Source organism: Stigmatopora nigra, chromosome 7 (genome assembly GCF_051989575.1).
Source record: "Stigmatopora nigra isolate UIUO_SnigA chromosome 7, RoL_Snig_1.1, whole genome shotgun sequence".
NCBI lineage: Eukaryota > Metazoa > Chordata > Actinopteri > Syngnathiformes > Syngnathidae > Stigmatopora > Stigmatopora nigra.
The window spans coordinates 11878949-11894141 of NC_135514.1; the positions used below are offsets into that span (position 1 = coordinate 11878949).

Consider the following 15193-nt stretch of genomic DNA (forward strand, 5'->3'; position numbering starts at 1 on the left):
AAGCATGATTGCACCGACATCTTTGCTTTAATAAAATAGAATACTTTCGGTGAGCTAAAAAAAATACAAACGAAATTTATGCAGGCATGAAAGCCAGCCTAAAAATGCTCATTGACAGCGTTTGGCGGCATTATTGGAATTACGGCGATTTTGATTCAATCAACTAAGATTAGTCGCAGTGCGGTACAAAGCTACGTTGGATTTAATGTGGACGGATGGGGGCGTTGCTTTGGGCGTGGACATCCGTGATGACCTTCTGGGACGACCCATCGCGACGTGGCTGCTGAGTCGTTGTAACGAGACGCCGGGATGCGAGTGAATCCGCTGAAGAGGACAACGAATAGTGAACAAAAAGCGCCTTCGCTGAAAATGAATTCTGACTTTAAAGTTTGAATCTTGTTGAAAAATATTTTCTTTTTCCTCCCATATATATATATATATATGTATGTGCATGTGTCTGTGTATGTGTATGTGTATGTGTATATTTACATGTATGTATATAGTATGTGTATATGTACATCTATGTATATAGTACATGTATGTGTATATGTGTATACTATGTACATGTATGTATATAGTACGTGTATGTGTATATGTGTATACTATGTACATGTATGTATATAGTACGTGTATGTGCATATGTGTATATGTACATGTATGTATATAGTACGTGTATGTGTATATGTACATGTATGTATATAGTACATGTATGTGTATATGTGTATATGTACATGTATGTATATAGTATGTGTATGTGTATGTGTGTATATGTACATGTGTGTGTATCCGTATGCGTGTGTGTATGTGTATGTGTATATAACCCAATTGAACTGGGTGGCTGCCACTAACACCGATAAATATCTAATAGCGATAAACTCAATTCAATTTACAGCTACAAAAGCATAAATGAACGCCAAAAATACTACCTGGCAAACAGGCGATGGCAGGCTCCTCCCAGCGTCCACTGGGCAGGCAAGTGACGAGTGGGTGGAACTTCTGCACGAAGCCCAAGTCGCAACGGTAGCGTACCTTGGCGAAGGTCTCATAACGAGCCCGCGTCTTTCCAAAAGGCTTGGCGTTGGGAACCTCCGGAAGCTGGTCGCACCACGCTGCCGAAAGACAAAAAAATGAATACATTGCGTTCGTCAATTGCCATAAACAATTCATATTTTCTAATGTTATTCCTTGAAAGCCATACTCCAAATTTAAAACTCAAAATACATGTAAATGGGTGCCTTGGTTTTTAGTAATTTCCCCACTTTTAAAGTGGAAAACAACATTGACAACATTCTTATTACTAATCAATGATAGTATGCCTTCCAGAAGAGTCTAATACAAATTAAAAAAACATAATATCTCAGCTCTATTACCAACAGTTTCCATATTTTAGCTCACAGGTTAGCGGATAGCCAGATTCACCCATCAAAAGAGCCACATGTGGCTCCCGAGCCATAGGCTCCCTACCCCTGATTTAGTGGTTCAAAAACCAAGTAACAGTATCCATATTTTTTGCAATCAAATATTGCATCTTGTATAAAACAGGCGCGATTCACTCACTGAGCCCTTTCTTGCAGGTGAATGGCAGATGGTAGTTGCAGGGAACGTCGCTCCAGCGCCCCCCATCGTGCCAAACCATGGCGCTGCAGTCTTCACCGGACAGAAAGTAGCTGTCAGGCTGCCCCCGGTGCCAGTTCTCATAAATCTTATGCACACAAAGACCAAAGTCGTGTTAAAAAGAGCCATTTTTAAAGCCTTTGTATAAAAGAAATGGAAATCACCATGAGGTTGCCGTCAGACCAGCGGAAATCTCCCTCGATGGTTTTGTCATTCAGGCCGATCCATTGATATTCTCTGTATTTTTCTGAAAGGAACGAAGAAGAATTATGACCGATAGAGTCTAAGTTAGTTTTTTAAATGTAGATAAGCTGTATTTTCTCGATTAATGCAATAAAATGTTTCATTGAAACGCCTCGCTTGATGAAGAGAAGAACTTTAGATAGCATCTAAACTTCCTGGAGATGAGACAAAACATTAACGGAATCTTTGTAACATTAAAGGCTGCTGTTGTGTCTCCTCGACAACACTTTTGGGGTTCTGCGACATGAAATTGAGGAATGTGGACGCAGATCTCTCACACTGATATACAGAGAAAAAAACTTCAAATCCACTTAAACAGTCCAATAACAAATTTCACTCAATACTACTACATTTATTCAAAAAGTGGACAGAAATGCCCAAAACAAGAACATTCTACCTCACTTGAACAAGTTATGTTTGTCTTTTGGACCTATTGTGATTGACACACCTGGATTACTCAAGCTAATGTTTTTAACTTTCTTATTGAATGCTTTAAGATTATTTTATTTCAATATTTTGAACCATTTTTGCTCTCTTAATTCATTACCATTGACGTAGTGTTGTTCCTCAGGGTTCATGATGGATATAAGGTTCCCCCCAATCAGCCGGCAGTGTTGCTCCGCCCCCTCCCAGCTCTGCCGCGTGGTCACATGACGGTAGCAGAAGCTTTGGAACTTCTGCCAACCGGGTTCGCACAGGTCCAAATCTACAAGGGGAAACGTGGTGCAGTTAGAACGATGCCTTTGAGGAGGCGGAGTTATTTCTTACCTGATTGGCAGAAAGCGCCGCTGTAGCCGGGTAGGCAGAGGCACTTGGGTTCCTCACCGTCCAGGCATGTACCGCCATTCAAACATGGCCTCCCGCCGCATAGGTCTGCATGGAAGAGAGAAATTTGGTGACTTTGTGGTAATTCTTTGTTGGTTTTAGGATTTAAGGGTTATATTCTGATTATTTTGTGGCATCGAACTATTGCTGCCATCTCTCCCAGTCAAATATAATTGGACCTAAGCGCTGTTTAAGACTCTCAATGCCAGCCATTTCAGTTAAAATGGAAATATCCCCATTTAAAATGATTTTTTGACTACATTTCTACTCACATAATCATTTAATGTCTGTGAATGCTCTTCTAAAATAATTCAACTGAATTTACCAATCACCACTTCTTGTCTGGCAGCCATGGCTGTGGGTTTTTCAGAGTTTGTAGTCGGATTGGTCGTGGTGGATTGGTCTTTAAGGTGACAACCAAAGCATTTTTTAACTGAGACTACATGAGTGCTGGTCTCCTCTGGTCCTTCTTTTGGTCCACTAGTGGTTTCTTGCCAGGTAAGAGGAATTCCTGTGCTGGACTCGGTGTGGAATCCAGAGATTCTTTGTGTCTGTGTTCCGAGATCGGTGTGCTGCTCCAGTGAGCTTGTCAGGATTGCTTCTGGATTTCCTCGCGGAGTGCTTTCCGACCAATCATCTGAAGCTTTGGTTGAGATTTCACTTGTACCTTGGTGCGTGGTACCATCTTGGACCGCCTCCAGGAGGCCCGCCTTTTCTGTGTGGTGTGGAACGGAGGTGGACGCCTCAGGGGCGGAGCTAGAGGAGCTATCACTGGAGTGGGAGGACGTGAGGACCTCAACTGTCGGGGTCACCTGCGTGATGCTCACCTTAACGGAGTGCTCACCTGTAAAAACAGATGCGCGTTAACCTTTAAGATTTAGTAAATCAGTAAACCAATCCTAGGTCCAGAAAATGTCACACAGCTAGCAACAAAGTAGTTGTGATGACTTACTTGAATGAAAGGATGCCTGTGATGAGGTGAATAAGTCATTTTTCGTAGTAAAAGTGGAGTTGATTGTCGGATTCCCCTCAGCTTCTGTGTGGTCTTCAGGGTTTTTGTTGTTTTCCAAAATGGGTGACTCAGTTGTGCTCTGTTCTTCCATGTGAGGTGATGTCAAGTCGGGGTTCTGGTGTTCCTTTGAGGGGGTTGGGGGAGTATCTGGTCTGGATGTCACCTCAGTGATTGACTTTGGACTGACAGTAGGACTCTCTGGGGTAGAGTGAGAACTATCTGAAGTCCAAGACTCAGTCTTGGAGGAAAGAAAATGGCTGACATGACGTGACTCGGTGGTGAGAGGAGATTGTGAAGATGATGTGGAGTCATCTGAGGAGGCAACACATAGAACTCATGAGGAACTGCTGGTCATTGTCATCGAAAAAGTACTGAAAAGCTTATTTTCTTACTTTTGAAACAGTAAACGTCATGGCGACCAGTAGCCTCGATGAGGTCCGTCTGGTTGCTGGGTGCTTCGCTGCAGCGCCCCCACGGTTGGCGCACGCTGCCATCCTTGATCCACCCTGAGCTGCAGTTCCTGGGTCCGTGGTTGGGGGCAGTGTATAGCTGGGTAAGGGTAGCTAGCTGGGCATGCTCACTCAGGCAGTACGCCTCAGCCTCCTCGAAGGTGAAACCATGGGGTGCCCAACCATAGAATACCTCGCCAACTGTTTTTGTGTAAATGTTAGTCAAGAAAACATGTTTTTGTCATGCGAAAGGTAGAAGAACTGGTAGACACCTTCAATGGCGCCCAGATAGCAGTAGACGTCAAGGGGCTGTTGAGTTGCTAGCATTCCGAAGGTCCGCACGCCCGGAAATCCGTCTGGGAATCCCGCGCAGTCCACTCGTGGCTTCTGGACTACAGATCTGAGACATACATTTATATAAGTCAGGGGTGGACAAACTTTTTGACCCGGGGGCTACATTGACTTTAAAAATTTGACAGACGGTCAGCACAAGATATGATACATATAAAAAAGTGCATCCGTTAACAGTACATATGAAACATAAACAGAAAAAAGGACTAAAGTATTACCAGACTCATCAGTCATCATTAAAGTAAAAAGTATAAAGTACAAAGTAAAGTCAAAATCCTCACCTGACCGAGTGATCTGAGAGCCAGCCGGCGTGGCAGTGCTCGAACCCGCCGTGATAGGCCGCCACCAGCTGCTCTGGTGAAGCTATTTGGGCCCCCACCTCCATACAGGCCTCTCGGGCCCTCTCAAAGGTGAAGTCCCCCAGGCTTTTGGACCGGTCCCCACGATGGAACACCAGACCTGTTATTTAAAAAAAAAAAAGCCATATACTTAATATTGTCTGAGAAAAATCAAAGTGGGGCAGTGAATATTCGCTATATAATATTGGTGACAATGAAAAACTTTAGTCCATGGATTACATTGCATCATTGTATAGCTATTCCTTACTGTTTTTTTAATTAATTCATGATTTTATTTACCTTTGACTTGAACCTCCGTGACATCCCAGTCTTGTTCGGACCCCTGCTGCACGTGGCACCGGTACCTGCCGGCGTCCTCGTACCTCAGCCCCTCCAGCCGGAGCGTCAGATCGGCCGGCGAGACGGAGTAATGCGGCAACGAGGCTCGTTTCCGGTAGGCCTCGCTCACCAACACGCTATCGCCACGAGCTGCGAGGATTTCCGTCTCCTGTCCGTTTCCCAGCAGGCTCCACCTGACTCGGGGAAGAGAAATAACGGCGTGTCGGCCATTGGTGGCGGGCGGTGGCCCGCCTGCAGACACCAGGCAGGGCAAAGTGAGCGTGGAGCCAAGTTCGCCTTGAGCGTTCGGGCCGGAGCTGATGGTCACATGTAGGCGGTGTGTATCATCTAAAACAATAAAAGAATTAAAATTAAAAGAGAATTGCAATCAATAATAAGGGGAGCATTTGGCTGAGATGGACAGGTATGTGATGATCATCCTCAATGGCATCAAAGGAGATAAAAACTTGTAATAGTACTCCACCTAGCCCGTCCTGAGCGATCGACAGTGACGGGAGAACGAGCAGAGCGATGGCAACCAACGTGGCATGGCAAAGCACTTCCTGTCTGAGGACAACATAACAAAAACAAACAACAAATCTTGTCAAAAGCTGGTGTGTGTATGTGTAAACCTGTAGGGTGGTCCTGCTGCTCAAATGCGTGGGCCGAATTCTAATTGGCCGTAAAAACAGCAAAGGACCGACCGGACTGAATAAAACAAGATTTACCGTTCTCCAGTTCTTTGAGCTCGAGGTTATTCCAGAAAAAAGTATGTTTGACCACAAAGAGAGGTTTTCCCAGAAGTGGCTCCAATTTATTCTCTTTAACAAAGAAGCTCAACTTGCTTCTTTGTGTAACACATTCATTAGCATTTTGTTTTTCTAAACCTGACTTACCCACTGAATTAATTTACTGTATTAAAATACTATTACCAGCATTGTAAGCCTTGTTAAACATTTATAAATATACCTTGTTGCTATACGTATATATACGTATACGTATATGTATACGTATATGTATATGTATATGTATATGTATATGTATACGTATACGTATACGTATACATATACGTATACGTATATGTATATGTATATGTATATGTATATGTATATGTATATGTATATGTATATGTATATGTATATGTATATGTATATGTATATGTGTATATTTTATATATGTATTTTTTTATTTTTTTAAGTATTATGTGTAGAGTAATATATTTGTTTTAGGTTAGATAAGTTTGAATAGGAAAGTAATGATTTCACACAAATAGTCAGTATTAGGATTTCAGGCTTGACAATGACAGTGATGGAAGTCCAAACATTTTGGTCAAACGGATTGAATATCTATTGCCTTCAATGACACTGAAAAAGTTTTATCATCTAGGCAACAAGGTAGTGAATACAAAAATCCCAACATGTTCAATAGCCTAGTGGAAAAAAACCAAGAGACCAATCGCAAGCTGCCAGGAATTGTCATGTGAAGGCAGGACAGATGGAAAAAAAGGAATACACGACTTCCATTGTAGAGTGAGAATTACGACGTTTGTGTTGGATTAGGTTGGCGTTCCGTCTTAGGAACTGACTTGAAGCCAACTAGATCAGACAATTAGCATGTGGGAAAGTCACTGAGGCTCTTTGAATTTTTAGTAGGTGCAAAAACACTTGGTTCATTTCTTTTAAAAAAGAATTAAAGAAAATGCAATACATTTAAAAACATGTCTGCCATTAAATTTTTTTCATCAGCGTGTGGCCTGGAGTACACAGGCCTAACAATGGATTTTATATTTAATACTTTGTAAGATCATTTCTTAAGTATATTTAAATGCATATGTACATTAAAAACAATCTGATGTTAAAATACAAGCATAATTAATACATGATATTGTATACATATATTTTATGTCTCACTTACCATGTAAAATATCTGTTATAAGTACAATACTGTATATAGGACTTATATTAAATACACAAAGTGTATTATCACTAAAATTGTACAGTGGATAGAGAAAAATCTGTAAATAATATAGCAATATATTTAGATGTACTTTAATATCTGTTAATGGTGCGGTATTAGTTTGTAATACATCATATTTATATGGAAAGGGTATATTGATATATAAATACATGCTGTGGACAAAAAATGTATATGTACAAAATGTACTATATACATTTAGGTATATACTTTTCTTATATTTTTTATGTTATAGTATAAAATATGAATGCAGTCCAACTCAATATCATTAGCCATACTTTATATACTATACAGTAGCATATAATACTATATATTATTGATAGATGAATGTTTACCAGTAGATATTGTGTTAAATTGGGGCACAATAAAGGAAAATGTATAATACAATAAATATAATAGGAATACAGGTATAAATAAAAAATCCATTAGGATGCTATATTTTTTTTACAATTATCATAGTTAGCATAGTTGATTAGAGATGTTGCAAAATTGTTTTTGGACAGTGTAAAGCTGATTTTGCAATTTCTAAACATAAATACATATCAAAAATACTTTTTTTTTTAAAAAGCAAATAAATAAATAAATATATATACATATCTTTGGCATAGATAATAATAACTTAAGCATGAAGACGAGTACTCACCTCATTTTGGTCAGGTGCAGCTCCAGATCTTGAGGCAAAGCCATGGAGGGAGCCTGGTTTTGTTCACCCTGATAAAGTAGAGAAAGGGAGGGGATCTGGGGGGGCACGGCACAAATCTGTTTGCTACAAAGTATCAAAAGTATTAGAACAAGAGAATGAAGGATTGGGACCCTTCCTGTAAGTCGGACATTACCTTTGGACGACAAAACAAAGTGCAAAGTGAGTAAAATGGGAAGTTGAGACACCAAAAGAAAAGAAGTGTTTCCGCAAAAGTGATTTTTAATCAGTCAAAATTGTTTTTTTTTTAACATGTACAGATGAAACATTTTTGTCCAAAGACTTGCTTTGAAGCAGGTATGTTGCTAAAAAAATGTGCAACATTATCAAATTCCTGCTTGAAGCTCATCAAAAGTGAATTAGCCACTAATTCTGGTTCAAGCACCACATGCGAGAATTATTCTCGCTTTCAATAAATCGACCCAGCGGGAAACCGTAACGTCAGATTCCGGAAAATGCAACACGCAAGCACTTAATCTGCTTAACTTTTATACGTGGAGGACATTATTTGTAAAAAGGACATTACAAAAAACAGTGTTAACTTTTTGAGTTTTAAGGTAGGAAACATAGCAAGATAACAAGTTAGACCCAGACCTAAACCTAACAGAACATCCTATGTGAGTAACACATATGCAAGTTTTATGGTTTGACTTTGTAGAACAGGTTCATCTCTGATTTGAAAGTTGGAAAAAAGAATTTTTAAATAAATTAACAAAAAAATTCAATGGAAAAAAATGGTTCCTTTGTATTAGAATTGGACTGAATGAGTAATTTTGGGGGATAATACTGAACTATTTAAACTGTATACAAGAGAATTTACTTTTCTTGTTTTTCCTTTTTTAAATGTTATAAAATTATGAGTGGCTTTTTAATCCTAAATGTATTAAGATTTTTTTTTTATTCCATTTTATATTCGTTTTAGGCCTCAATGTAAATTGTACTCATTTCACTCTATTTTCAATTGCAACAATGTATGTATATTTACATTTTTTCTTTTCTTTTTCTTAAATTGTTTTTGTAGATTTTCCTATTGAACTTTCAACGGAAATTCCCATTTATTTGTGTGTAGGGAGGACAGTAATTATGAAATATTTATCAGTTAAATCTTGTAACATGAAAAATCCTGCAACCAATTCGTTAGAACGATACGTGAAGGAGATAAATACAAAAAAAATGATTTCAAAACTACAATGTACGGACCTAAAGAAACAATCCAACTGATATTTTTTTCAATATCAATAAGAAATAGAGGCTATAATTATATGCATCTAAAACGGTGGATTTTAAGGCGATAATTAGGACCTCCATTGTATTTATCCTTAATGACTCACTCATTGTCTGCAATTGACAATTTTAGATGTCAAATTCAATTGAACCAAAATGGTTGTCATCGAATGTTCATGTTATAAAAAAATCTAAAGCCCCCTAGTGGCTTCGTTTAACAATACACTCATTGATCACCTTCGGTTAAACTGCTGGTCACAATCAAAACAGGATGCAAGTGGGCGGGGTTTTGGAAATGAGCCAATCAGCTGCCACTACCGTCTGTCTTCTGGCTCTCCAACGTCTTCTGGCTCTCCAAAGTCTTCTCCCACTCGTCTTCCACCACTTTGTAGAGATTCATGGTTGCTTGAGCGTCCTCCACCGACGAGTGGCCAGAGCGACCCATCTGAAGAAAGGATTGGTCACCACAATCGAGCTTTAGTCGTTGTTTTTAAATAAATCATTTGATGGAAAAAGTAACATTTGTACCTGGATGTCACGATTAAAGATGGCCTTGGTGAGCCTTTTGAGCGAGACGCAATCTTTCTCTCCAAAGCCGGCCCGCACGTTGAGTGGCGGGATACGCGAGGTGTCCCGGGTGAGTTCGGCCGGGTGCGAGTATTGAAGGACCCGGAAGTCCTGGCTGACGGCGTGACCGATTACTATCTTGCCGGCCAGGAGCTTCAGGATCTGTCGGGTGAATGGGGGAACATGTTAAACGTCAAGTTAAAATGCAATTCAATCAGTTGATAGTATTCACAGACTAGATGCATGACCGGACGTTTGGTCGCTGGTCGTTTGGTCGCCGGTCAAATGTACTTAGATATTAAACAGCACTAAGATATTAAACAGCACTAAGATATTAAACAGTACTTAGATATTAAACTTTCTCTCTTAGATATTAAACAGTACTTAGATATTAAATTTTCTCTCTTAGATATTAAACAGTTCTTAGATACTAAACAGTACATAGATATTAAACAGTACTTAGATATTAAAAAGTACTTAGATATTAAACAGTACTTAGATATTAAACAGTACTTAGATATTAAACAGGACTTAGATATTAAACAGTACTTAGATATTAAAAAGTACTTAGATATTAAACAGTACTTAGATATTAAAAAGTACTTAGATATTAAACAGTACTTATATATTATTCAGTACTTAGATATTAAACAGTACTTAGATATTAAACAGTACTTAGATATTAAACTCTCTCTCATAAAAATAATTTTGAGAGCTGGCTTCAACAGTAAACTCCCTGTCACCATTTGACCGGCGACCAAAAGACCGGCGACCAAACGTCCGAGCACCGAGCAAATCAAGTCTAATTTGTGCGCATATAAGTCGTAGCCTGAATTCACTCATCTTTTTTTGCGACGAATACGGCATATAATGCTAGAAAATCCGGTCATTATTAAAACAGCCCTACTATCAACAATAAATCACTGCAGATTTGTTGATATTCTCCTCACCTCTCTCCTAGCCAGAAGGTGTGGCGTAGCGTTCTTGAGGTTATGTGGGCGAACGCCACTCCAGCGTGTGCGGTAGTTTGAGACAGGCGCCGGGGGTTTGATGAACTTGTCGTATATCACATCACCCTCGTACGACACAACGCTGCAGCGCGCCAGACTGTTGACGCTTCCCCTGGGACCCGTGCCCACCATCTCGCAATCTATGGCGAGGTACTTGCTAGGCACACCCGAGATTGGTCGAGAGCTCAATTCGGTCGTTTTGGTGTTGGCCAACGTTGAAGGCTGATGGCGTGAAGAAGAAGAAGATGGTTTGTTTAACCGTCCCGCATGAGCGAAGACCCGGTCGAGAACGGACACGCGATCAAACGACGAACGCTGTGGAAACGGGACAATTTGCTCTGACGTATGCAGGGCCCCCTTTTCTTTGCGTTCACGCGGGATCGGTCGATTCCCCAATTTGGTCGATTTGTTGTTGCCTAAGGTTGATGGCTGCTGGCGTGAGGAAGAAGAAGAAGGTTTGTTGGACCGCCCCGCATGAGAGAGGTGTGTCTTTCTTTGGCGTTTTGGGGATTTACGGCTCTGTTTTTTTTTTTTCATCCCGCTTGGCATGACCTCTGATATATTGATAAAGAGGTTATCCTCCATTTTGGTCACTTTGACTCCGTCTGAAAAATACAAAGTGGAGGAAAAAAAGGTCATTTTAAAATACAATTCCATTCTTTTCGGAGTTATTTTTTTTACCATAGCAATACGAGCATTTTTATTCTACTTTGTGGTCCAAACAATAAATTGGCACTGATTTTGAATAAAGTTGAAGTGATTTGAAGAACTTTCTTTGGACATAGCAACATATTGGTGGCAAGCAACCATGTTTCGACAGAATAATGCTAGAAATCTCTAATGAAAAATTATCTTTAATGATACCATTACACAGTCATATTAAGAGATCAGATGGGATATTTTTTGACGACTTCTGTCCTTTTTCTCGGGTTCGAAGTTGAAAATGTTATTTGTCAACATCGCGAGCTTTCGGCATGGCTACGCTAGGAAACGCTAACACACGGTATATTACGCCTATATTCCGCTAGACAACAGAGACATTCGATACAAACAAGGTCTAAAACAGGTTAACGTGTTTTAAGATAAATAAAAACTTACACTGAATGTATTTTTATTTTGAAATTGTTTGAAACAATAAAAAGAAACAGACCTGCAGTATAACGTGGATGGTGGGTTTTTTCAAGAGACTACAACCATAGTCTTCCGGGTCATGTTGCATTAAAAGAAAATAAGACGTAGGAAAGTAACATAATAATAATAATGTTATAACATTTTTAAGGACTATAAATATTCATAATTCAATTTCTGTTATTATATTTAAGATGTAATAATGGTTTATATTATATTTTATTGTATATTTTCTTTGTTGTGACGGGAAACACTAGTACGTCTTACAAATGTACCGGTAACACGTGAATGCATCAGCGTTCATGTGGAAAGTTACCTTTGAAGCTAAAGACTAAAACACCATCACTGGTTATATTAATTACGTTTTAACTACTTTTTTAGCCCAAAGTCTGGCTCCTCACTTTTCAAATGCCTAAGCATCACCAACAAAACATGTTGGAAGAACCCCAAATTAATCTTTCTACGAAGGAACAAAATGAGCTGGCATCCAAAATAACTCGTTTTCTATCCCAATACAAATTCTTATCGGAGTCGTACATCATTGTGAGTAGAATTATACTGACTCTTTAAGATAACTCTTAAATGGCTACAAAGTATTTATATTCTTGTATAAACAGGAGTTCTTCACTAAGGATTTATGGCACAAGTTGCCAGTTAGCTGGCAATCTGTTCTTCACCATTTGTCCTATCCACAAATAGCAGAGCTGCTGCTGGAAACTGAACATCAACACAGGAGGTACAGACACTATTCTTTTACACCATTCATTCATTTTCTGAACCATTTATCCTCACGAGAGTCGTGGGTGTGCTACAGCCTATCCCATCTAGCTATGGCCACCAAGCATGGTGGCCAGCCAATCACAGGGCACAAGGAGACAGCCAACCAATCATAGCTAGGGGCAATTTAGAGTGGTTCAACTAGCCTACTATGCATTTTTTGGGTTGAGGTTATTGATGAATCTAACATCAGCACTCATGATTTACTTTCCCAGGCCACACAAAATGACGTGTCAGGCCAGATTTGGCCCTCGGGCCGCCACTTTAACACTGTATCTTCTTCAGGTACCCGTGTGTTTGGCCGCTGTCCCTCCTGGCTTTTCGGGAAACGGCTCACTCCTTGGCCTTTCCTAGAAGTTTCCCAAAGTCCTCAACTGGCAATTGCGGTGCAGCAGAGCCCAGAGGGTTTCAGGAAAATCAGATCCAGAGCTCGCTGCTGGCGCACGCCTTTCGCAAACACGTCAAGCCTAAGAAGCAACACGAAATCCGCGAGCTGGGCTTGGTAATCCAGAAATGTATATATTTATTATAGGAAGATTTTTATGACTATTGACAAGTATTTTCTTGTAAATATTTGACTCTTTCAGCTTGTCAAAGAACTTTGCGAGCAAAGTGAGTGTAATCAAGTCGTGGATGTTGGTTCTGGACAGGTAATTTGAATCAGTGAATTATTGTAAAGTGCTTCATTCAAGTGAATCATGTATTTTCTGCACTATAAGACGCAACTGAAAGACTTCAATTTTCTCAAAAGCCGCCAGTGCGCCTTATATAGAGATCAATAATGGTAAATAATAAAAATATAATAATTAATAATAATACATCTTTGTATGAAATTCCCTTTTCCACGACTACAGCGTCATCTGGTGGAGATATAACACAATTCCCCATTACTACTACTACTGCTGCTGCGTCTTATAATCCAGTTTGCTTTATACATAAAATACATTTTAATACGGGCCATTCATTGAAGGTGCACCTTATAGTGCAGAAAATACAGTACATAAATTCATATACTAGAAAATCAATTTTCTTCTCCTTTTTGACAACAGGGTCACTTAACTCGATACCTGTCGTTCGGGCTAGGCTTATCGGTGACCGCCATCGAGGCTGACCCTGCCCTAGTTGCCATGGCAACCAAGTTTGACGGAGAACTCCTGAATGCTTTGGAAAAGGAGAGGCGGAAGCAACAGGTCATTTTATGTTAAAAGTAAATGAAATAAAAAGTACTGAAAAAACTTACAATGCTATGCATTATATTACATTAATAATCACAAATATTTTATCATCAGAAGTGTTCTGGTGAAGCACCATCATCTGAAGCTTGTCCTCGCCATGTGACGGGTTGGGTGGACCCCAAAGCATCATGGGAAGTCTTTATCCACCAGTTGGCCCCCAATCAAGCTAATGGTGACGATCTGGCAACGCCCTCAAAAAAGAGACTTCAATCCCCCGAGCACTCACTCGAGGAAACGGCGACCCCTCAACCGGGTTCTCACCAAAAACTGGTCCTGACCGGCCTACACGCCTGCGGCGACCTCAGCCCCACCCTTCTCCGCCATTTTGTCAAATGCCCTCACATCCGTGCCATCACCTCCGTAGCATGCTGCTACATGAAACTCACCACCAAAGAAGAACCAAGCCCTCCTGGGGTAACGGGACCACCCAATTCAACACAGTCAGACCATCTCGACCAGGATTTTGGTTACCCAATGAGCAGACATGTCCGGGGGTTGCCAGATCACCAGCTGTCCTATAAAGCGCGGGAAGCAGCGTGCCACGCCACGGAGGACTACGCATCACGACTCCGTGAGGAGAGCGCCCTCCTGAGGACGCACTGCTACCGCGCCGCCCTGGAGGTCTTCATCACCGACATAAGGCCGGATCTTCCTAGGGCGGGAATACAGACGGTCAAAAAAGCCCATTTGTTGACTTTTAATGAGTGAGTAAAACATTGACTTTTATAAAACCTGATTACTAAAAGCATAAAGTCACATGATCAATGATATTCGTTGTATGTTGGTTCTCAGGTATGCCCGTTTGGGTCTAGCCCGAGTGGGTCTACCCACGTCCCTCCCTCTGGACGCAGGGCGCTGTGAGGCTATGTTGGCGCAACAAGCCCGAGTGGTGGTCTTCTTCAGCTTGGCGCAAATGTTGGCTCCGGTGGTAGAGACCCTGGTGTTGCTAGATCGTGTCATCTACTTAAGGGAGAACGGTAAGCTGCCATTTTTTTTTTTGTGTACATTCAGATTTTGGTTCATTTTGATTATTTCTAACAGGGCTGTGCAGTCGACTTATTCCACTTTTCGACCCTAAGTTCTCTCCAAGGAATTTTGTACTGGTTGCTGGGAAGTCAAATGGATTGTAGAGTACTTCAAAAGGTATTTTTGCTTAAATGTGTAGATGTTTTGATGAAAATAATGTGATTTTATTTTTGTATTCACTGTGCAATAAAACACTGAAAATGAACATGTCGCCATGATTCATTAAGAAATACAGTTAGATTTTACAAAATGATTTTTGAACTAAAAAAAGAAAAAAATGATTAAAAAAATGACAATTATTGATTTAAAAGGGGGAAAATCAGGAAATTTAATATACATCTATACTCTTCATTTTAATTTAATCCTAACACAAAAAGTCAG

The 15193-nt window shown here is 40.2% G+C and overlaps 3 protein-coding genes across 3 annotated transcripts; 1 reads left to right on the plus strand and 2 right to left on the minus strand.

Annotated features, from left to right (window-relative positions):
* Positions 1 to 8: 8 nt before the first annotated feature.
* Positions 9 to 7874, minus strand: bcan (brevican). Its single transcript, XM_077720292.1, has 14 exons — positions 7789 to 7874; positions 5656 to 5738; positions 5133 to 5519; positions 4776 to 4953; positions 4416 to 4543; positions 4087 to 4344; positions 3635 to 4006; positions 3008 to 3526; positions 2626 to 2730; positions 2405 to 2563; positions 1779 to 1861; positions 1558 to 1702; positions 927 to 1109; positions 9 to 324 (listed from the first exon to the last, which is right to left on the minus strand). The coding sequence occupies exons 1-14, from the start codon at positions 7830 to 7832 to the stop codon at positions 203 to 205; spliced, it is 2766 nt and encodes a 921-aa protein (XP_077576418.1). The 5' UTR covers positions 7833 to 7874; the 3' UTR covers positions 9 to 202.
* Positions 7875 to 8049: 175 nt separating this feature from the next.
* isg20l2 (interferon stimulated exonuclease gene 20-like 2) lies at positions 8050 to 11960 on the minus strand. The gene is made up of 4 exons (XM_077721693.1): positions 11797 to 11960; positions 10587 to 11251; positions 9598 to 9798; positions 8050 to 9514 (listed from the first exon to the last, which is right to left on the minus strand). Exons 2-4 carry the CDS (start codon positions 11229 to 11231, stop codon positions 9374 to 9376), a joined length of 987 nt encoding a protein of 328 aa, XP_077577819.1. The 5' UTR covers positions 11232 to 11251; positions 11797 to 11960; the 3' UTR covers positions 8050 to 9373.
* mettl25b (methyltransferase like 25B) lies at positions 11904 to 14987 on the plus strand. The gene is made up of 8 exons (XM_077721692.1): positions 11904 to 12317; positions 12392 to 12510; positions 12837 to 13053; positions 13139 to 13201; positions 13601 to 13741; positions 13841 to 14490; positions 14579 to 14763; positions 14828 to 14987. The coding sequence occupies exons 1-8, from the start codon at positions 12183 to 12185 to the stop codon at positions 14914 to 14916; spliced, it is 1599 nt and encodes a 532-aa protein (XP_077577818.1). The 5' UTR covers positions 11904 to 12182; the 3' UTR covers positions 14917 to 14987.
* Positions 14988 to 15193: the final 206 nt, after the last annotated feature.

Coding starts and splice junctions, on each gene's coding strand:
- mettl25b (XM_077721692.1), top strand. CDS start 12,183: ATGCCTAAGCATCACCAACAAAACATGTTGGAAGAACCCCAAATTAAT. Junction 12,318..12,391: donor TATCGGAGTCGTACATCATT/GTGAGTAGAATT, acceptor TTGTATAAACAG/GAGTTCTTCACTAAGGATTT. Junction 13,202..13,600: donor TGGATGTTGGTTCTGGACAG/GTAATTTGAATC, acceptor TTTTGACAACAG/GGTCACTTAACTCGATACCT.
- bcan (XM_077720292.1), bottom strand. CDS start 7,832: ATGGCTTTGCCTCAAGATCTGGAGCTGCACCTGACCAAAATGAG. Junction 1,862..2,404: donor GGAACAACACTACGTCAATG/GTAATGAATTAA, acceptor CGTTCCTTTCAG/AAAAATACAGAGAATATCAA. Junction 1,110..1,557: donor CACCTGCAAGAAAGGGCTCA/GTGAGTGAATCG, acceptor GTCTTTCGGCAG/CGTGGTGCGACCAGCTTCCG.
- isg20l2 (XM_077721693.1), bottom strand. CDS start 11,231: ATGGAGGATAACCTCTTTATCAATATATCAGAGGTCATGCCAAGCGGG. Junction 9,799..10,586: donor ACCTTCTGGCTAGGAGAGAG/GTGAGGAGAATA, acceptor TTCACCCGACAG/ATCCTGAAGCTCCTGGCCGG. Junction 9,515..9,597: donor TCTTTAATCGTGACATCCAG/GTACAAATGTTA, acceptor TCCTTTCTTCAG/ATGGGTCGCTCTGGCCACTC.